This window comes from Triticum urartu, chromosome 3A (genome assembly GCF_056163025.1).
Source record: "Triticum urartu cultivar PI428250 chromosome 3A, HENAU_Tu73, whole genome shotgun sequence".
NCBI classification, from domain to species: domain Eukaryota; kingdom Viridiplantae; phylum Streptophyta; class Magnoliopsida; order Poales; family Poaceae; genus Triticum; species Triticum urartu.
Genome location: NC_141875.1, coordinates 1,591,052 through 1,610,686, shown reverse-complemented (window position 1 = coordinate 1,610,686; position 19,635 = coordinate 1,591,052). Strand labels below are relative to the sequence as shown.

The window sequence follows — 19,635 nt, the reverse complement described above, 5'->3', positions numbered from 1 at the left end:
TGAAAGATGATCCATCAGTCTTTATTGATGATAGAAGTGGGCTATTTATACCCAGACGGAAGTACACATGGTGCTTGGCGGTCAAGTAAACACATAGTTACTTGAGAGTCAAGAAATTACATAGTTACCTTGAGAGTCAAGGAAGTACATGGTTGCTTGAGAACTAAGCAACCTATCTAACAATTAATTTAATCCTAATTAGCTTAATTGTAAGCAACTATTCTATTCTTAACATATTTGATCCTAAAACTTGTCCTCTATATGCAAATTTGCAGCCAACTGGACCGAGCGGGTCGACGCTGTGCATTTTACAATAAACCCCCTGCCTTTTATTTATTTCAACCCGCAGTTCACGGGTTGAGCACAATCGGGCGGCGCTGTCATGGACCTGCATCAAAGTCGACGAGTCGCAGAGCTCACCGGGCACTGAGGCGGGTGACGTGGCCTCCAGCCCATCGCCTCGCCAGTCCTGGACAGCCACAACGACCTTGCCTCCGCGTTCGGCTGTGAGCCGCGCCAACATTGCCATAGCCATTATTGTACGTTTGCGTGTCCATTTGCGCGTCATTGAACGGGTGTACCTACACGGCACCGGCGGGTCGACGGCCCTGGGCAGCGGGCTTGGGGTGGTTGTGCGTGTCCTTGTAGATGATCTCCATGATGTGGCCCTCGTGCGAACGCTCCACCTTCTTCTTCACCTGGCAGCTGGGGTGCGTGCACTTGTAGTAGCTTTGCGGGTACTCGTTGTGCTTCACCTGCTTTTGCCTGTACTTCCTCCAACTGTATCTGTCCTCGGTTGGCGCTGGTGGGCCGTGGTCGGGAGGCGACGCGTTGTTGTTGCCGCCTGCAGTGGCACTGTCAGCTACGAGACGGTTGCGCTTGTTGTTGCGATCATGGTAGCTGCGCTTCCAATCACTGCCACCAAGCTACAAGAGCTTCGTGATGAACTATAATATGCAAGGGATGGACAAGACAATTCCTGAGCTCTTCGCAATGCTAAAGGCTGCGGAGGTAGAAATCAAGAAGGAGCATCAAGTGTTGATGGTCAACAAGACCACTAGTTTCAAGAAAAAGGGCAAAGGGAAGAAGAAGGGGAACTTCAAGAAGAACAGCAAGCAAGTTGCTGCTCAGGAGAAGAAACCTAAATCTGGACCTAAGCCTGAAACTGAATGTTTCTACTGCAAGCAGACTGGTCACTGGAAGCGGAACTGCCCCAAGTATTTGACGGATAAGAAGGATGGCAATGTGAACAAAGGTATATGTGATATACATGTTATTGATGTGTACCTTACTAGAGCTCGCAGTAGCACCTGGGTATTTGATACTGGTTATGTTGCTAATATTTGCAACTCGAAACAGGGACTACGGATTAAGCGAACACTGGCGAAGGACGAGGTAACGATGCGCGTGGGAAATGGTTCCAAAGTCGATGTGATCGCGGTCGGCACGCTACCTCTACATCTACCTTCGGGATTAGTATTAGACCTAAATAATTGTTATTTGGTGCCAGCGTTGAGCATGAACATTATATCTGGATCTTGTTTGATGCGAGACGGTTATTCATTTAAATCAGAGAATAATGGTTGTTCTATTTATATGAGTAATATCTTTTATGGTCATGCACCCTTGAAGAGTGGTCTATTTTTGATGAATCTCGATAGTAGTGATACACATATTCATAATGTTGAAACCAAAAGATGCAGAGTTGATAATGATAGTGCAACTTATTTGTGGCACTGCCATTTAGGTCATATCGGTGTAAAGCGTATGAAGAAACTACATACTGATGGACTTTTGAAACCACTTGATTATGAATCACTTGGTACTTGTGAACCGTGCCTCATGGGCAACATGACTAAAACGCCGTTCTTCGGTACTATGGAGAGAGCAACAGATTTGTTAGAAATCATACATACAGATGTATGTGGTCCGATGAATGTTGAGGCTCGTGGCGGATATCGTTATTTTCTCACCTTCACAGATGATTTAAGCAGATATGGGTATATCTACTTAATGAAGCATAAGTCTGAAACATTTGAAAAGTTCAAAGAATTTCAGAGTGAAGTTGAAAATCATCGTAACAAGAAAATAAAGTTTTTATGATCTGATCGTGGAGGAGCATATTTGAGTTACGAGTTTGGTCTATATTTGAAACAATGCGGAATAGTTTCACAACTCACGCCACCCGGAACACCACAGCGTAATGGTGTGTCCGAACGTCGTAATCGTATTTACTAGATATGGTGCGATCTATGATGTCTCTTACAGATTTACCGCTATCGTTTTGGGGTTATGCTTTAGAGACGGACGCATTCACGTTAAATAGGGCACCATCAAAATTCATTGAAACGACGCCTTATGAACTGTGGTTTGGCAAGAAACCAAAGTTGTCGTTTCTGAAAGTTTGGGGCTGCAATGCTTATGTGAAAAAACTTCAACCTGATAAGCTCGAACCCAAATCGGAGAAATGTGTCTTCATAGGATACCCAAAGGAGACTACTGGGTACACCTTCTATCACAGATCCGAAGGCAAGACATTCGTTGCTAAGAATGGATCCTTTCTGGAGAAGGAGTTTCTCTCGAAAGAAGTGAGTGGGAGGAAAGTGGAACTTGATGAGGTAACTGTACCTGCTCCCTTATTGGAAAGTAGTAAATCAGAGAAACCGGTTTCTGTGACACCTACAGCAATTAGTGAGGAAGCTAATGATGATGATCATGAAACTTCAGGTCAAGTTACTACCGAACCTCGTAGATCAACCAGAGTAAGATCCGCACCAGAGTGGTACGGTAATCCTGTTCTGGAAGTCATGCTACTAGATCATGATGAACCTACGAACTATGGAGAAGCGATGGTGAGCCCAGATTCCGCAAAATGGCTAGAAGCCATGAAATCTGAGATGGGATCCATGTATGAGACCAAAGTGTGGACTTTGGTTGACTTGCCCGATGATCGGCAAGCAATTGAGAATAAATGGATCTTCAAGCAGAAGAAGACTGACGCTGACGGTAATGTTACTGTCTACAAAGCTCGACTTGTTGCGAAAGGTTTTCGACAAGTTCAAGGGATTGACTACGATGAGGCCTTCTCACCCGTAGTGATGCTTAAGTCTGTCCAAATCATGTTAGCAATTGCCGCATTTTATGATTATGAAATTTGGCAGATGGATGTCAAAACTGCATTCCTGAATGGATTTCTGAAAGAAGAGTTGTATATGATGCAACCAGAAGGTTTTGTCGATCCAAAGGGAGCTAACAAAATATGCAAACTCCAGCGATCCATTTATGGACTGGTGCAAGCCTCTTGGAGTTGGAATAAATGCTTTGATAGTGTGATCAAAGCATTTGGTTTTATATAGACTTTTGGAGAAGCATGTATTTACAAGAAAGTGAGTGGGAGCTCTGTAGCATTTCTGATATTATATGTGGATGACATATTACTAATTGGAAATGATATAGAATTTCTGGATAGCATAAAGGGATACTTGAATAAGAGTTTTTCAATGAAAGACCTCGGTGAAGCTGCTTACATATTGGGCATTAAGATCTATAGAGATAGATCAAGACGCTTAACTGGACTTTCACAAAGCACATACCTTGACAAAGTTTTGAAAAAGTTCAAAATGGATCAAGCAAAGAAAGGGTTCTTGCCTGTGTTACAAGGTGTGAAGTTGAGTAAGACTCAATGTCCGACCACCGCAGAAGATAGAGAGAAAATGAAAGATGTTCCCTATGCTTCAGCTATAGGCTCTATCATGTATGCAATGCTGTGTACCAGACCTGATGTGTGCCTTGCTATAAGTCTAGCAGGGAGGTACCAAAGTAATCCAGGAGTGGATCACTGGACAGCGGTCAAGAACATCCTGAAGTACCTGAAAAGGACTAAGGATATGTTTCTCGTATATGGCGGTGACAAAGAGCTCATCGTAAATGGTTACGTTGATGCAAGCTTTGACACTGATCCGGATGATTCTAAATCGCAAACCGGATACGTGTTTACATTGAACGGTGGAGCTGTCAGTTGGTGCAGTTCTAAACAAAGCGTCGTGGCGGGATCTACATGTGAAGCGGAGTACATAGCTGCTTCGGAAGCAGCAAATGAAGGAGTCTGGATGAAGGAGTTCATATCCGATCTAGGTGTCCTACCTAGTGCATCGGGTCCAATGAAAATCTTTTATGACAATACTGGTACAATTGCCTTGGCGAAGGAATCTAGATTTCACAAGAGAACCAAGCACATCAAGAGACGCTTCAATTCCATTCGGGATTTAGTCCAAGTGGGAGACATGGAAATTTGCAAGATACATACGTATCTGAATGTTGCAGACCCGCTGACTAAGCCTCTTCCATAAGCAAAACATGATCAACACCAAGGCTCCATGGGTGTTAGAATCATTACTGTGTAATCTAGATTATTGACTGTAGTGCAAGTGGGAGACTGAAGGAAATATGCCCTAGAGGCAATAATAAAGTTATTATTTATTTCCTTATATCATGATAAATGTTCATTATTCATGCTAGAATTGTATTAACCGGAAACATAATACTTGTGTGAATACATAGACAAACAGAGTGTCACTAGTATGCCATTGACTCACCCCCTTGGAACCGTGACAGAAGTCTGACACAGTAATACGTGCACTAAATCGCTATCCTGCGGTGGGCATCTCGAGGGAAAACAGTAAAATCGAAAAATAGCAACAAAAATCAAAATAATCTGAAATTTTAGAGCATCGAAGATACTTTGGTGCGCAAGACACGTGCAAAATTTTGTGGTGTTTTGATATTCCAGTAGCTCGTGGAAAACAAAAAACTATAAATTTGTACATCAGTGAACAGTAAATTCAAAATAAATAGCAAAAAAATTCAAAGCGGTATGAATTTTTTTGGCATAAAAGAGGCTTGGGTGCCCAACGTCCGTGCAAATTTTCGTGATGTTTGGGTATTGTACGAACTCTGACAAAAAGAAACAAAATTTGGCTGAGATTTTTTTTTAAAGTGCGCTATTTTGTTTTTTCTTTTTGGCTAGAGCTCCTCGTATGTCATTTGATCACAAAATTTTGCATGCATCTTGCGTACCTGAGCATCTTTGATGCCAAAATGTTTCATGTTTTTTTGAATTTTTCTTGCTATTTTTTAATTTACTGTTCACCGACGTACATATTTACAGTTTTTTGTTTGCCACGAGCTGCTTGAAATTCGAAACACCACGAAATTTTGCGAGGGTCTTGCGCACCAGATTATCTTCGATGCTGTAAAATTTCAGATTTTTTTAATTTTGTTTTGCTATTTTTTTGATTTTATTGTTCACTGATTTAATGTTCATCCCAGAGTAAAACCGCCCGAAGCGGCACGAGGGACGAAAATTATCCGGTTTTGATAGTTGAGGGACGAAAACTCTCCGGTTTATAGTTGAGGGACGATTTCTAAACTCTCGAAAGAGTTCGAGAACGAAAAATATACTTATCCCTTTTTTAAATAGGGTGACTTTGTTCCAAAAATCGCAGCTAGGGGTACAAGAAAAATCGGAATTTATTAAAAAAAAGGAATCAAGGTGCAGGAGGGCCTAATCTACTAAGCCGTGGATGACTCTATCATCGTTTGTGCAGGTGTTCTGAACTTTGTCACTCCCTCCATTTCCTTATACAAGGCCACATACTCAAATTATAAGTACCAAGGGAAAAATTAATGGCTGCTTCGCAAGCCAACTTGTCTTCTTGTTTACCAGTTAATTAATAGGGCACATGCAAATTAGAGGAAATTGAGTGGACGTGAGGGGGAAGTAGTTGAGAGTGTTCTTATCATCCACTGCATGCATCCGAGTAGTTAATTAAACCATGGGTTGCTACTACGAGACAATGTCATCAATCATTGGTAGCATGCTAAACTCTTGACAGTAAAATTCTCTATCTTAACCATGGTCAGTCAACATGATACTGTAATTTGTTTGGCTAGAAAATGATCAAAAGAGACATGAGCTTATTTTCTATTGAGTAGTCCAAGAAGGTCAAACATAGGGACATGGCAGGATGAAGAACATACTACAAGACTAGAATTTACTAGACGAGGAATGGTGCTTTCGATAGATTTTGTGATAGCCTACATGTAAAAACTGATGATATTTGGATGAATAGTGGTCATTGTCCGTAGTACTGAAGTAGCAGAATACCAGGTGGTTACGGGTAGGTCCTCAATGTGCGTTAAAACTTATGTCCGATGATTAGCCATGTGTAGGTACTGCCGGCATGTGCGGTTTATTTTTTGGCCATCTTAGGTTTGCTTTTATTTGTTGGACCCACAATTACAAATTGAAAAATAACGCCCCAAAACAACCGGACACTTATTCACATTGATAAGAAGTTTCGCCAAACCGCTGATATAACAGATGTGATGAGGAATTGATCCCGGACTTGATAGTAAATCGTCCTAGATACAAAGGGTATATATAGCAAGGGAGCACAATTGTCCGGTGGCAATGGCGGATTTAGGTTTCTAGCGATTTGTACGCAGTACCTAGTGTGCATGATGCATGGGCTGACCCATTCTCACTAATCCCCAATTAACCCCTCTTCTATTCTGCAGAAACATCCTCATTTAGCTTCCATTTAAGCTTGTTCATTTTTTACCCTGACTACCAGGAGGACAGAGCAGTAGCTGTAACATTCTGAACCATGCATGTCAATCTTCCTCTAAAAAAAGGAAGTACTATAAGAGAACCTTCTTTTAGAACTGATGAAAGGAAGCATCTCCACATTAGAATTTTCCATTCCATATGAAATCCCTACAGACTTCTTGTTTTCGAATGGGGATAAATGAACATTAGATGGCTGTGTGTTTTATAATACTCTGTACTTGAGGCCCCTCACTGCCAGTTTTCTCTACACATTACCTTTGAGGAGATTTTTTCTTATTTACAGAGCATTTGTGAATTATTTGTAATATCCTGTAAAGATGTCACGATCTGACCCCACTAAAAAGTTATGCATTATCTGCACAGTTGACTTGTATTTTCCATGACATGAACTTGCAGTTACTTCCACGGTTCGCAGGAGTTGAGATAGATGGTACTCTTGGCATCAGTTAAATAGGTGATGCAACGAGGTGGTGAAAGTCTGAGTAGTGTTGCAGGGCTTCGAGACTGAGATCTGGTCGTCAAAGCACCGGACTAAATTTCCAGCGGTGAAAATGAGGCGTATTGCAGAGAGTATGAGATGATTGAAACACGAGGGTCTTCTCCTCGCTTGATTTTCTTAAAATGTTTTGAAGATGAGTGAAAGAAAATTCCACACAAAATTCCTGTGGAAATTTAAACAAGCGTTAGAAAGTTGCTAGCTCCAAAAAAGGATGAAGTTCGGAAGATATCATGGAACATAACAGGGAAACAATGCCAATTGCGTCTTCAGGTGTCCTCTGTCACAGTTTGTGCGGGGATAATGTAATATGCTATTGATTTCCCATCAATTCTAGACTCTCTTTCAATCAATCAAACTTCTAAAAGCATGTAACACAGCGGGTTTGTCGTAGACGCTGTTGCCGCAATTTTTTGGTCTATATAGAAGTGAAGAACCTTGCTATTGATCCCCTTTCTTTTCTCTTCAAAACCAACACGTCCGGTCTTCATTTGGCTCGAATACTAGTCCGTTATTTCTTTTACAGAAAAAGGGGACAAAACCAAGGGGCAGTACAGCGCAAAGATCGCCTTTTGGTTGTGAAAACTGAAACTCAGAAGTAGCTGGTCTTTGCCTCTAGACTATCTCATCTTGCTGGTTTCTAGAGTATCGATCGCTTCGGCTTACGCTGTGGTATCCATAGAAATCGATCATTTCGGTCTCTCAGCTGATACGTCTATGATAGGAAACTTAACCAAATATCTGGTGTTTACAACCTGCAACATATGAGTTTTATTCCCATGCTAAAACTTGCATTCTGATGCGCTGCGACTCTTGGTTTGTTCCCCTGTTTTGTTTCGAAACATGGTTGCAAATTTATTTGTGGATACAGCTTTTAGTTCTGCAAGTGAAACAAGAATAAATTTTGATTCACGAGTGGTGATGCTGATACATTCTACAGCACTGAAGCTCCAACTAGTCTTGAACTAGGAGAAACAAAATTGCCAAGAAAAAATTTAGGCCCAAGGAGATTTTTGTGGACAGGTTGGAATCTGCCAATCTCACCACACCAATAACCGATTTTCCGCAAAAAAATCACTATCTCAGCAAATCATAGCAACAGAGAACATGAGAACCAAACCAACAAGAATGGCACACATTGATTCGCCATACAGGTAAGCAAAAGATGAGAAAGGAACTTGGTAAATGATTATGTGTTCTGTTTTGAAAAGAGGTTCCAGATTTATTTGCAAAAGCAGCAAGGACACAACTCTGATTCAGTTGTGGAGGTGAAACAAAAACAGATTTTTGATTTGCAAATGGGGGTGATGATGATACATTCTACAGCACCAAAAGGAGATTCATTTTTTGTCAGGGTCGGTAGGGCAGAATATGCCAATCTTGCCACCCCAAGAACCAATCTCGGCAAAATCATAGCAACAGTGAACATGATAACCAAACCAAGGAGAAGACGAGAAAGGAGACATGTAAATAGCATCCAAGTAGATGTATCTATAGAATCCAAATAGACATAAGAAATGTTATCATTACTACATAACTCCTCCACGGTGTACGATATGGTAAAAGAATCCCCTGTATCTTATGTTCTTCAGTATGAATGTCCCATGTTTATGGGTCGACGAACCCAGGCCTGACTCATGTATGCCTTCCCTTTCCACTCGGGTATTTAGTTGTCCTCCTACATGACATGCTGTTAAACAGCCTCATCTCGTAATCTTCAGTCAAAATTGGGCTGTCAACAGGCTATCTTCTACGCTGCTTCGATCCTCTTCTCGCCTCCGCTATGTGCCTCTCCATGTTGGCCTTCTCCCAGAGGCGCTTCATCACGAGATCCTCCTTCGTAAACTCATCTGGAACACACAAATATATGATCATCTGTCAGCGCTAATGGATTCAGACTCGAAGTTTAACGGTGCACTCGCTCAGTGACACAGCAAATAACTTGTGACGACGAAAATAACATCGGTAGCTACGCATTACTGTATGGTTCAACCAGCAATTCCTCAGTTCAACCAGTGTGACATTGGCAGTACTTTACTGGTACAACTACAACTACACTGCCAGACTACAATGAACAGATGGACAGTCCTTCAAGCATCTGCGTCCCTGTTGAACATCGAACTGGGCATGTACTGCAGCTCTTATACATGTCTGACAGGCACATTACATGTACATACTCATGCCCAATCTCCATGTTCATACAGGTGTCACCTTGTCCTCTTGTGCCATTGGGCATCATGGTTGTAACCAGCCTACTCATGGTTCTAAATAACCTTGTGTTTCTATCAATGCATCAAGGTTCAAAGCTTTTGTTTTGTCTAGAAAAAAAAAGGTGCACTTCTTTTGAAAATTCAACTTTTTTTTACCATTTGATGTACATCTTACTTGGCATAGTTAGTGTCATAGCAGTAACTTAAAACAAATATCCAGTACAATATATTATAGCTCATATCTGAAAATTGGAAGGAATCTGGTATAAAATCGCAATGTTGATTTGAAAGGAAAAGGCACAATATTTCACAATCCCAAGAGAGCTGACCAAGAAGTAATATGGTATGACAAAATACTATGGTCAAACACATCAACAAATGAGTGGTAATTACCGATATTTTGCCATGTGTTAGCAGGCATCCTAAGGGATGTCCGAGTCAAATAGCAAGCATCCTCCCATGCATATGGTGATTTCTTTACCCGGTATCTCCAAAACCAACAAACTTGCCAAATAAGCAGCTGCCAAACAAAACAAAAAAGTATACAATTAACTTCAGCATGCGTTCAGTAAATTTTCAAACCCGTGCAGCTATTTACAAAGAGTTGAAACCTTAGGTGTGCCATTTGCAATTTACTCTGTTCAAGACAGTCTACCAGAGATGAACTGACCTTGCCAATCAAGTAAGGCAGAAGTATCAATTGGACACCACAGAGATTCCACACAGAAGGTTTCTGAACTCCCTGAATTTGCAAGTCGACTTCATTTCTAAGCTCATCTTCAACCTTTCTGCATGAGCAAGAACACTATTATGGTCAGTCATAGTAAGCCTAGCCAACACAAGTGACATGCGGCAAAATGGTCAATAAGGAAATTGTATCATTAATAGTATTAAAAAAAGGAAAGCCTACTTGTAACGGAATGTATCTTTCTAACGATGTAGTTTCTGAAAGGATAAACAACCTAAAGAGGCAACAGAACCTATCAAGGTTGCTCAAACATTTCCAACAGAATGTACACAATACACTGGTCCCTAAACTTTAAGATCAAATTTGAATGTAAACTACAGATGGAACCGGGCAGTGCAAACCAAAGCAGCCTTCAAATTCTAAGATGGAAATTTCAGCCCAAAATTTAAACTTATCAGATGTCACTTACTTATCCATCTGCTTGTTACCCTTCTTTTTGCTTGAAATTCCTCCTGTTCGCTCAAACTCAAGTGCTTTCAACCTATTTCTGTAGGCAGGAGTTTGCTTCACACTTTCGATGGCCTGCAACAAATGCAGCACACTTTCAATGTGTGTTGTTGTTAACAAAAATGTAAGATATATTGTTATGCTAAAACATGTAGTCGTCTTTGTATCACATAAATGCAGAAAATAATACATAATCTTATGTTTATGCTGACATTCAATGACATAACAAAATGTTTATGTTGATCATTTGGTTCATAAACAGCCAGTCAGAACAGCAGACTAAAATCCCACAACCTTGCTTTTGCCTTTCTGTTCCATATACATACCTGACTGTACGATGTCAACTGGTTTATGTATTGGAATGCTGACACAATTAAAAGAAGGCCAATCAACACAGAGCGAGTGTCCTATCACAAACAGGAGGAGAGTTAGCTGCTGTGGTACATGAATGATGCAGAGCATTGCTATTAGACATATCATAGAGAGAGAAAGCTAACCGTTTTATATCCGTAGTAAGCCCTATAGTATTGAGCAGTGTTGTAGAAGAACTGAAATGAGGTCAACAAATAGCACCCGCAGACGGAATCAGTATTTAACAGTGCTCAGTTGAAAGGAAGAGCAGACCAGGCGGCCAAAATAATGTCATTAACTTATCAGTACTGTCTAATATGGAAAACTTGTCCGGTTCTATCAAACGAGCTACTACGAATAGCCATGGTGTGGGTATCTGACGGAAAATATTTGTATAAATGCATTATTTTCAATGTTAGCCTATTATTAGTATCATGCTCACATGTGCAACTTTTGTTTCATGTGCGTTGTCTTTTTCCCATCTCAACTCTGCATAACCAAACAAGTGGACTTTCTCACAGTAAACAAGAAGGCAGAAGGTAAATTTTGCAGCCACGCAACGCACCAATAAGAATATGTAGTACCAGCTGTAATAATTATGTAGAGTACAAGATGATACAAATTGAGATAAAGCAGAGCAGGTATAGTTGGAATGATTGAGGAGCATAGCTAGCCGATTTTGAATTGGCTATATTGTAGTTATGAGGATCAGTGGCGGAGCCAGGATTCGAGTATAGGGGGGGCCGAGTACATATATTGATCTAATCTCGTTGGCAATTACTCGTCGCTGCTACTAAATTTGTCGATCGTTGGGGGGCGCAGGCCCCTGCTCGTCCCCCCCCCTGGCTCCGCCCCTGATGAGGATGATGAGTTCATAAGAATGTATGTCAAGCTGTGCAATGGCTAGTGATTAGTACCTATCTGACAGGTCCTATGTTTTTAAGGCGACGCCTTACCGCCTTAGGGAGGGGGAGGGGGGGCGCTTTGGACGCCTAGGCGCCCAAAGCGGTCGATTTTCCAAAGCGGAGGGGGAGCGCTTCGACGCCTAGGCGTCGCCTTAGGAACGCTTTAAAAACATAGGTACGGAGGGAGTAGTAATTTTGTCCTTAGCATCCCAAGTGTACAGATAGATTATAAATACCAAATGACTAATGGCTATGAAGCCAAATCTAACAAAAAGTAACCAGACATTTAAAAAAATAAGTAGATAAACAGAAGCAACTTGGCATGCTGAAGCCAGACAAGGGAATGAAGGTTTACCTCCTCTGGATGTGCAACAGCATAGTCATACTTCTCCCTAGTTTCTTCATCTTTTAGTATCTGATACATAAAAATGTAGACACACTCAAGAACCAAACAGAAACTGGAAGTGCCATATTAGGAAAATAGCTGTCATGTTCAACAGGGCAGACGTAAACAGCAGTCAACACAACATCAATGTGCTCGGTAAATGGAACTCTTCATAAGTTTCATAGCCCAAATGATGAAATAGCTCAACCTCAGCATGCAACACCAACAATAATTCAGTGCACTGCACACTGCAAATTCCATATGGGAACTGCAAACTTCAGAGTGGAACTACCCATCAGAGGGCACAGTTGAATAAGAAAAATGTTCACAGCAAAATTTCAGTGGGCTCCAAGACTCCAACTACATGCTTGATAGCCTAAACTAGTGCACACGACCGCATCGTCGCATGCCAGGTAGCCCTTAGAGCAGCTGGCTTCACAGCGGTAACTGTGTCAAACTTTCTCCTTTAGATTAGAAGAGGTGGCAGCAAGGGGGAAAAGTGCTAGGCATTAATAGTGTGTTTTGCCACTGCCTAGTGACTATCTCGCCTAAGCGCACGCCAAGCACGATTAAGCGCTAGGCGTGTTATGTTGTCGCCTGGCGCCTTGGCACGCTTAAGCGCACACATAGGTGCTGTATTTTGGTTTCACTCTGGTAGCCGCTGCACTGAATTGTGCAACAATAATTAGTGAATTCTGTAAATATACCGGCGACGGCGCTAAAAGGTCGTGCGCAATACGCGGCAACTAATACATGGAATTGGGCCAGCAGATCTTGGGCAACATAAACAGTTCGGTCATTAGAAGCAGGAGATGCAGAGCTGTAAAGAAAGACAAGAAGGTGCAGGAGATGCCAGATACCTCGTAGGCATTGGCGACCTTGACGAAGAGCGCGCGCGACTCCGGGTCGGGGTTCTTGTCCGGGTGGCTGCACAGCACAACGAATCCCCAAGAAATGGGTCAGGGATCTTGCCCGGGCGCAAGAACGGAGGCGGGCAGGAAGGGACGGGGGGACAAAAAGCTCACTGTTTGAGGGAAAGCTTGTAGTAGGCCTTCTTGATCTCCGACGCGTTGGCATCCTGCTTCACCCTGCGCACGCGAGCACCCATCAGACGGCGGGCAAGCCGAGGAAGGGGATGGGTAAGAGGCGACGGGGGGTTACCCGAGGAGGTCGTAGCAGTCGTCCTCGTCGCAGTAGATGGCGTCGGCGGCCGGGACGAGGAGGGCGACGGCGACGAGGAGGAGGAGGACGGGGAGGGGGGCGGCGGCGGCCATGGACGGCGGCGGATCTGCCTCGCCGTCGGAGGGGGAGTGGCGAGATCTATCGGCTGGGTCAGACCTGTCCTCGGGACGGGAGAGGGGCCGGCCGGGTGAAGGAAGCTCATGGGAAAAACATTCCTCTTCCAGTTTTTTTCTCTTTATTTTTTGCTTTAGCTAATTCTATCTTGAAATTGTTCCAAACAAATATGTTTTGAAAACACATATTTGCCGAATTTTAGGCGCTGGTACAAAATTGGCTCCGTTACGAATTTCAGACACCGGTCAAAATTCGGCTTCTTTTACAAAAATGTTTGGCATTGGCATTATTTAGTCAGTGTCATGTCGGCATGGTGTGCCAAAGTTTTTGAAATGGGGAATCGTAATGCGAACTGAGCGTAAATCGGATGGTTAGGTTCCTTGAGGAACCATCGGGGTTCAGGTTCTGTACTTGACATTGGCGCTCGTATTTTTCTGAATTTATTTCAGGTTTTTCTAGTGATGTTCGTTGAGTGAATTGCAAAAAGCATCGACATTGAAGGCTAGGGTTGCAGAAATCACAAGTCTATAGTTTTGTGCCCCAAAACACTAATTCCCAGGCTAATTTTTTACAGAAATCACAAGTCACTCGGTTCGGTCATTTTAAGTTGGATTATGACAGGTGGGACCCGCTTTTGTCGACGTGGCATAACTGTTCATCCGTTTGGCTCGGTAGACGCCGTCAGACGCCGTGCGCGGGCCGACTCGAGCCGGAACCCCTTTTGACCGGTCCATCTCCGCTAGCTCTTCTCCATCTCTTTCCCTTCCCCGCACCCTCTCTCCTCAGACATGACGACGGCGAGTGGCGGCGGCGACTGCGGTGGGCCTGCCGGTGGCGGAAACGACAGACCACCGGAGGCGGATCTCTGCAGCAGCTCAAACCCCGGCGCCCCTTCGGACAGCAGCCCCAACCCCAGCCCCAGGCACTCGCTCGAGTTCGCGTCGGCTAGATCTTGGGCCAGGGCCGTGAAGGCGGATCCGACGGAAAGCCACCGGTGGGGCTCGTCATTCGGTGGCGTCTAGTAAGTTAACCTCATTTGTACAGATTCTAGGGTTAGGGTTAGAATTAGGGTTAGGATTCGGCGGCTGGATCTTGGGTTGTATGTATGTGTGGTTATTTTGATTTGCAGTATTAAACCCTAGCTTGTGTCATATTAGAGCAGTGCCACTGTTATTTTGATTTTGGCTGCTGAAACACTCAATTTGATTTTGGGGGAGGGGCAGGGGAGTAGCCCACTGGCATAGACTCATATATGTGTCATATTAATTTTATTTAGTTGATATATAGCAATGTGAACTGTTAATTAGAGCAGTGCCAATAGAGAACACATTAGAGTAGCTTATTTTGTTAATATGTAGTGTTAATTAGAGTACATTAGAGTATCTACATCTGTAGTTATGCATTGTTAATTAGAGCAGTGCCAATAAAGGGCAAATTAGAGTAGCTTCTTTTGTAGTTATGCATTGTTAATTAGAGCAGTGCCAATAGAAAATTAGAGTAGCTTCTTTTGTAGTTATGTATTGTTAATTAGAGCAGTGCCAATAAGAGCAAAGTATAGTAGCTTCTTTTGTAGTTATGCATTGTTAATTAGAGCAGTGCCAATAAGAGCAAAGTATAGTGTTTTTTGTTAATATGCAGTGTTAATTAAGGTTTATTACTGTGAACTTTTTTATAGTAATTATGCAATGTTAATTAGAATTGTTGTTTTATCTTGTTGTCTAGTTTGGATGATGTTGTTTGGGAAGTTAGAATGCACTTCCATGAAAGAGACAACTTGGAGAGATCCCTCTGCATTTCAGACATCACATATCACAATTTGGTAGCATTAATAGAGACAGAGGGATATGGGCTGAATGATTACATTTACTTTGTGAGGGAGCCTGGTGTGGGTATTGAGGGATTGGTAGAAATTTCTGATGATGACAAGGTGGATGAAATGCTTGACCATATTGCTAATAAGGATCAGACTGTAGTGAATTTGACAGTGATTAGGGCCACTGATCCAAGACCTGCATATTTGAATTCAGGCTATTTGTATGAGGAGCAGGTTCCTTTGAGTGAATTAGGAGGAAAACCTGTCTATGAAGTCAATCCTTCTGGAGTTCTATTCAGATCACCTAAGAAATCAAACAAACAGAGGCAGTCAGAGCCACTTTAGTTCTTTTCCACACAACAGGGCACAAACTTAGATATTGCTATGGAGCAAGATGAGCAGGAGACAATAATGGAGCTAAAGAGGAGAACCAAGATTGAGAACTTTAGGAAACATAAGGAGGCATCTGAGCATGTTTAAATGGTTAAGCAAAAACTACCAGTTCTTCTAACTGAAGATGACTCTGATCTGGATGCAGATGATGACTTTGTTAACAGGCTTAATGATTTGAGGAGGCAGAGAGAGGACCCACTCCTTCATTTTGAAGGAGACACTGATGTGGATGAAGTGTATGGGGAAGATGAGGAAGAGGAGCAAGTGGAGCCAGTGGAGGAGGATGGGCAGATGGAGCATGAGGAGGAGCAGGTGAGCAACAACATGAGCAACCAAAGAGGAAGGAAAAAAGAAAAGGGCCAACCAAGAGGTCGCATTCAAGCTTGGAGCAAAGATTTGAGGATGTGTGGGTACCATCATCAGATGATGAGATAGATGTAGGTGATTTGAAGCAGGAATATGATGATGGAGCTGAGAATGCACCTTTTATTCTGCCCAGTGGAAGGAAGAGTAGAGCATATATAAAGCACAACCAAGGAAGTGGTACAGTGAAGAAAGAGAGAACCCAGAGGAGCAGTTTTGTAGAAAGCTTTGTTTCCTTAATGTGTACCAATTTAGGAGAGCACTTCAGACGTTTCACATAAGTCAGAATAGGAACTACATATGACTTCCACAGAAACTGCAATGACAACATCATAGTTGTGTGCACTAATGTAAAATGTCATTTCTACATTGCAGCTTCTGTTGTTGCAAATGAAAGTTCTGTTTGCATAAGAAAGGCTAATTTTCTGCACACATGACCAGCAGTAGCAGAGAACACCAAGGTCACAGGAAAATGGGTGGCACACCAGTGTGAGGATATGCTGAGAATTGATATTGGCACACCAATCACCACAATAATGCAGAATTTGAAGAAGAAATATGGAGTAGAGATCTCAACCCATATGGCCTATAGGGCTAGGAAACAAGCATTGAAGGTTGTCCAAGGAGACCAGGGAGGTCAATACACTAGGATTAGAGATTATTTGCAGGCTGTTTTGGACACAAACCCAGGCCAAGGAGAAGAGCTGCACCTGCTCCTACTGCACCTACTGCTCCTCCCAGGAGGTCTCCCAGGAAGAATGCTACCCCAGTACCTACTGCTCCTCCAAGGAGGTCTCCCAGGAAGAAAACTACCCCAGTTGGTATATCTTCTACATCTGCTGTAGGCCATAGGGGAACATTTCATGCTCCAAGACAGACTAGAAGGAAGAGGACAGTTTCCTACAAGATGAAAGAGTACCTATATGCTTCTGGTAACTAGATGTTGCCTTTGTTGGCTGCTTGAATTTGATGCCCATGTTGGTTGTTGAATTTGATGCCTTTGTTGGCTGTTTGAACTAGATGCCTTTGTTGGCTATTCAAGTAGATGCCTTTGTTGGCTGTTGAACTAGATGCCTTTGTTGGTAGGTTTGAACCAGATGTTGAACTAGATGCCTTTGTTGGCAGGTTTGAACCAGATGTTGAACTAGATGCCTTTGTTGGCTGCTTTGAACCAGATGTTGAACTAGATGCCTTTGTTGACTGCTTTGAACCATATGTTGAACTTGTTGCCTTTTGATGGTTGTTGAACTTCATGCTGGATGTTGATTGTAGTTGCACCTAAATGAGTAATAGTTGATGCCTTTTGTTGCCTTTTGATGGTTGTTGAACTTGAATGCATGATGTTGGTGCTTGTTGAACTTGTTGCCTTTTGTGTTAGTTTGTTGATGCTTGTTGACTTGTTGCCTTTTGGGTCCCTTGATGTCGAAAAACCACCTAACTGAGTCTAGGGTGCCTCGACGTTGAAACAACCACCTAAATGAGTCTAGGGTGCCCCGACGTCGAAAAATCCACCTAAATGAGTCTAGGGTCCCTCGACGTCGAAAAATCCACCTAAATGAGTCTAGGGTGCCTCGATGTCAAAACAACCACCTAAATGAGTCTAGGGTGCCTCGACGTCGAAAAATCCACCTAAATGAGTCTAGGGTGCTGTAAGTGCATCTAGTGCCACCCCTAGTTGGTTTTGGAGTATTGACGACAAACCTAGTTGAGGGACTAATGTGTTTGTGAGAATTGCAGGAAAACACAGGTAGAAGTCCCTCATTGATTCGGTTTTACTACCAGAGATGACCCCTAAAACTGTACGAAGACATTGAAGACAATGGTGGTTTATGAAGATATTCATATTGAAGACAATGACAGGAGAAGACTCCCTATGAAGTTTTTGGAACTCGAAGACCTAGATCCTTCATAGTTTTATTTCATTCATGTTGTGTCATAGGAACCACCGTACTATTAAGTGGGGTCAAAGAGAACCAGTCAGAATGACTGAAGTGATGCCTAATTCAAATCCTATGTCTTCGAGCGAAGACTTTGAGAGAAAATCTTGTCCAGAGTCAGACAAGTCAGCTTTACTTGTAGCCCAAGTAAAGTTGTCATGTGAGTTCAAAATTCGACCGTTGGTACACGTGTCAGTTCCTTAGTGACCCAGGGTCATTTCGGACAGATCAGGTCGGGTTGCCAAGTGGCTATAAATAGTTCACCCCCCACAACCATAAACGGTTGGCTGCTCAGATTTCAGTGCACGGCTTTTGTCGTTTAAGAGCAACCCACCTCGAAGCCTTTGAAAGAAAAATTCCCAGTGAGGAGAAAAGCCCTAACCACCCAGAGCCAGAGAAAATTGGGCATCACTTAAGTCTTCGTGTCTGTGTGATCTGAAGACTTATTACACTTGAGGACTGTGCATCCTCCAGACGGTTAGGCGTCGCGTTCAGAGCATCCAAGAGAAATTGTGGATTGCCAGTGAACGAAGTCTGTGAAGGTTTGGGAGTCTACCTTGAAGACTTACCTGAGTGATTGGGCGAGGTCTGTGTGACCTTAGCTCAAGGAGAAAACGGTGAGGACTGGGTGTCTTGGACTAAGTGTCCTTGACTGGGTGTCCGAGACTGTGTGTCCTTTGGTTTAAATACCTAGCCGCTCCAACCAGACGTACAGTTGTCACAGCAACTGGAACTGGTCAAACAAATCATTGTCTTCAACGCATCGCTGGTTTCATCTTCACTTCCTCTCACTTACAGTTATTCATTGTGAAGCCATTGCATGCTTGCTTTATCTTTTGTCTTCACAACATGAATGTATGATCTGTTTGGCTTCATAACTTCTTCCTACCTGATCCTTATTACACTGAAGCTTTTGTCACTGCGCTTTCACTTTATTGAATACTTGACCATGGCTTGCCTAGTGTAATCTAACTTCCGCTGTATAGTAATAGGCATAATCTTCACTGTTTGTCTTCATAACTCTCACGTTTTGAAGACTTTCATAAAAATCGCCTATTCACCCCCCCTCTAGTCGATATAACGCACTTTCAATTGGTATCAGAGCAAGGTGCTCCCTTGTTCTGTGTGATTCGGTTTAACCACCTGGAGTTTTAGCTATGTCGACTGCAGGGATAATCAAAGTCTCCGCTGCTTGCCCCGTCTTCGATGGAACTGAATATCCCTACTGGAAGAATAAGATGCGCATGCATCTTGAAGCCATTGACATCGACCTATGGTATGTCGTCGAGAACGGCGTTCCCAAGGCTGGAGAAGGTGTCACTACTACTGATGTAAAGAAGTTCGCTCAACTGGACTCCACTGCCAAGAATATAATATGTGGTCATCTGACCAAAGGACAGTATGGCCGTGTGAGTGCTTTGAAGACATCCAAGCTAGTCTGGGACTGGCTCTCAAAGGTCAATGAAGGCATCTCAACCCAGAGAGATCAAAGAATCAGTGTTCTTCGCAACCTCTTCAACCGCTTCAAGCGAAATGACAATGAGAATGTCCAGCACACATTTGACCGGCTCACTGACATCACAAATGAGCTTCAAGCCCTCGGGGCCACTGAGATCACCAAACATGAAATCGTCAAGACGCTGCTGAGATCACTTGATAG

The 19,635-nt window shown here is 42.8% G+C and overlaps 1 protein-coding gene across 1 annotated transcript; it reads right to left on the bottom strand.

Annotated features, from left to right (window-relative positions):
- Window positions 1–8,575: 8,575 nt before the first annotated feature.
- LOC125542693 (Chaperone DnaJ-domain superfamily protein) lies at window positions 8,576–13,566 on the bottom strand. Its single transcript, XM_048705832.2, has 10 exons — window positions 13,335–13,566; window positions 13,199–13,261; window positions 13,034–13,100; window positions 12,144–12,203; window positions 11,030–11,080; window positions 10,859–10,939; window positions 10,495–10,607; window positions 10,008–10,125; window positions 9,731–9,857; window positions 8,576–8,977 (listed from the first exon to the last, which is right to left on the bottom strand). Exons 1-10 carry the CDS (start codon window positions 13,445–13,447, stop codon window positions 8,871–8,873), a joined length of 900 nt encoding a protein of 299 aa, XP_048561789.2. The 5' UTR covers window positions 13,448–13,566; the 3' UTR covers window positions 8,576–8,870.
- Between the last annotated feature and the right edge of the window lie 6,069 nt (window positions 13,567–19,635).

What these genes read in the sequence shown, in the direction of transcription:
- LOC125542693 (XM_048705832.2), bottom strand. Translation starts at nt 13,447, where the DNA reads ATGGCCGCCGCCGCCCCCCTCCCCGTCCTCCTCCTCCTCGTCGCCGTC. An exon ending in TACAAGCTTTCCCTCAAACA is followed by an intron (nt 13,101 to 13,198) that starts GTGAGCTTTTTG and finishes TGTGCTGTGCAG; the next exon opens with CCACCCGGACAAGAACCCCG. An exon ending in CTGTTGCACATCCAGAGGAG is followed by an intron (nt 11,081 to 12,143) that starts GTAAACCTTCAT and finishes ACCTCATTTCAG; the next exon opens with TTCTTCTACAACACTGCTCA.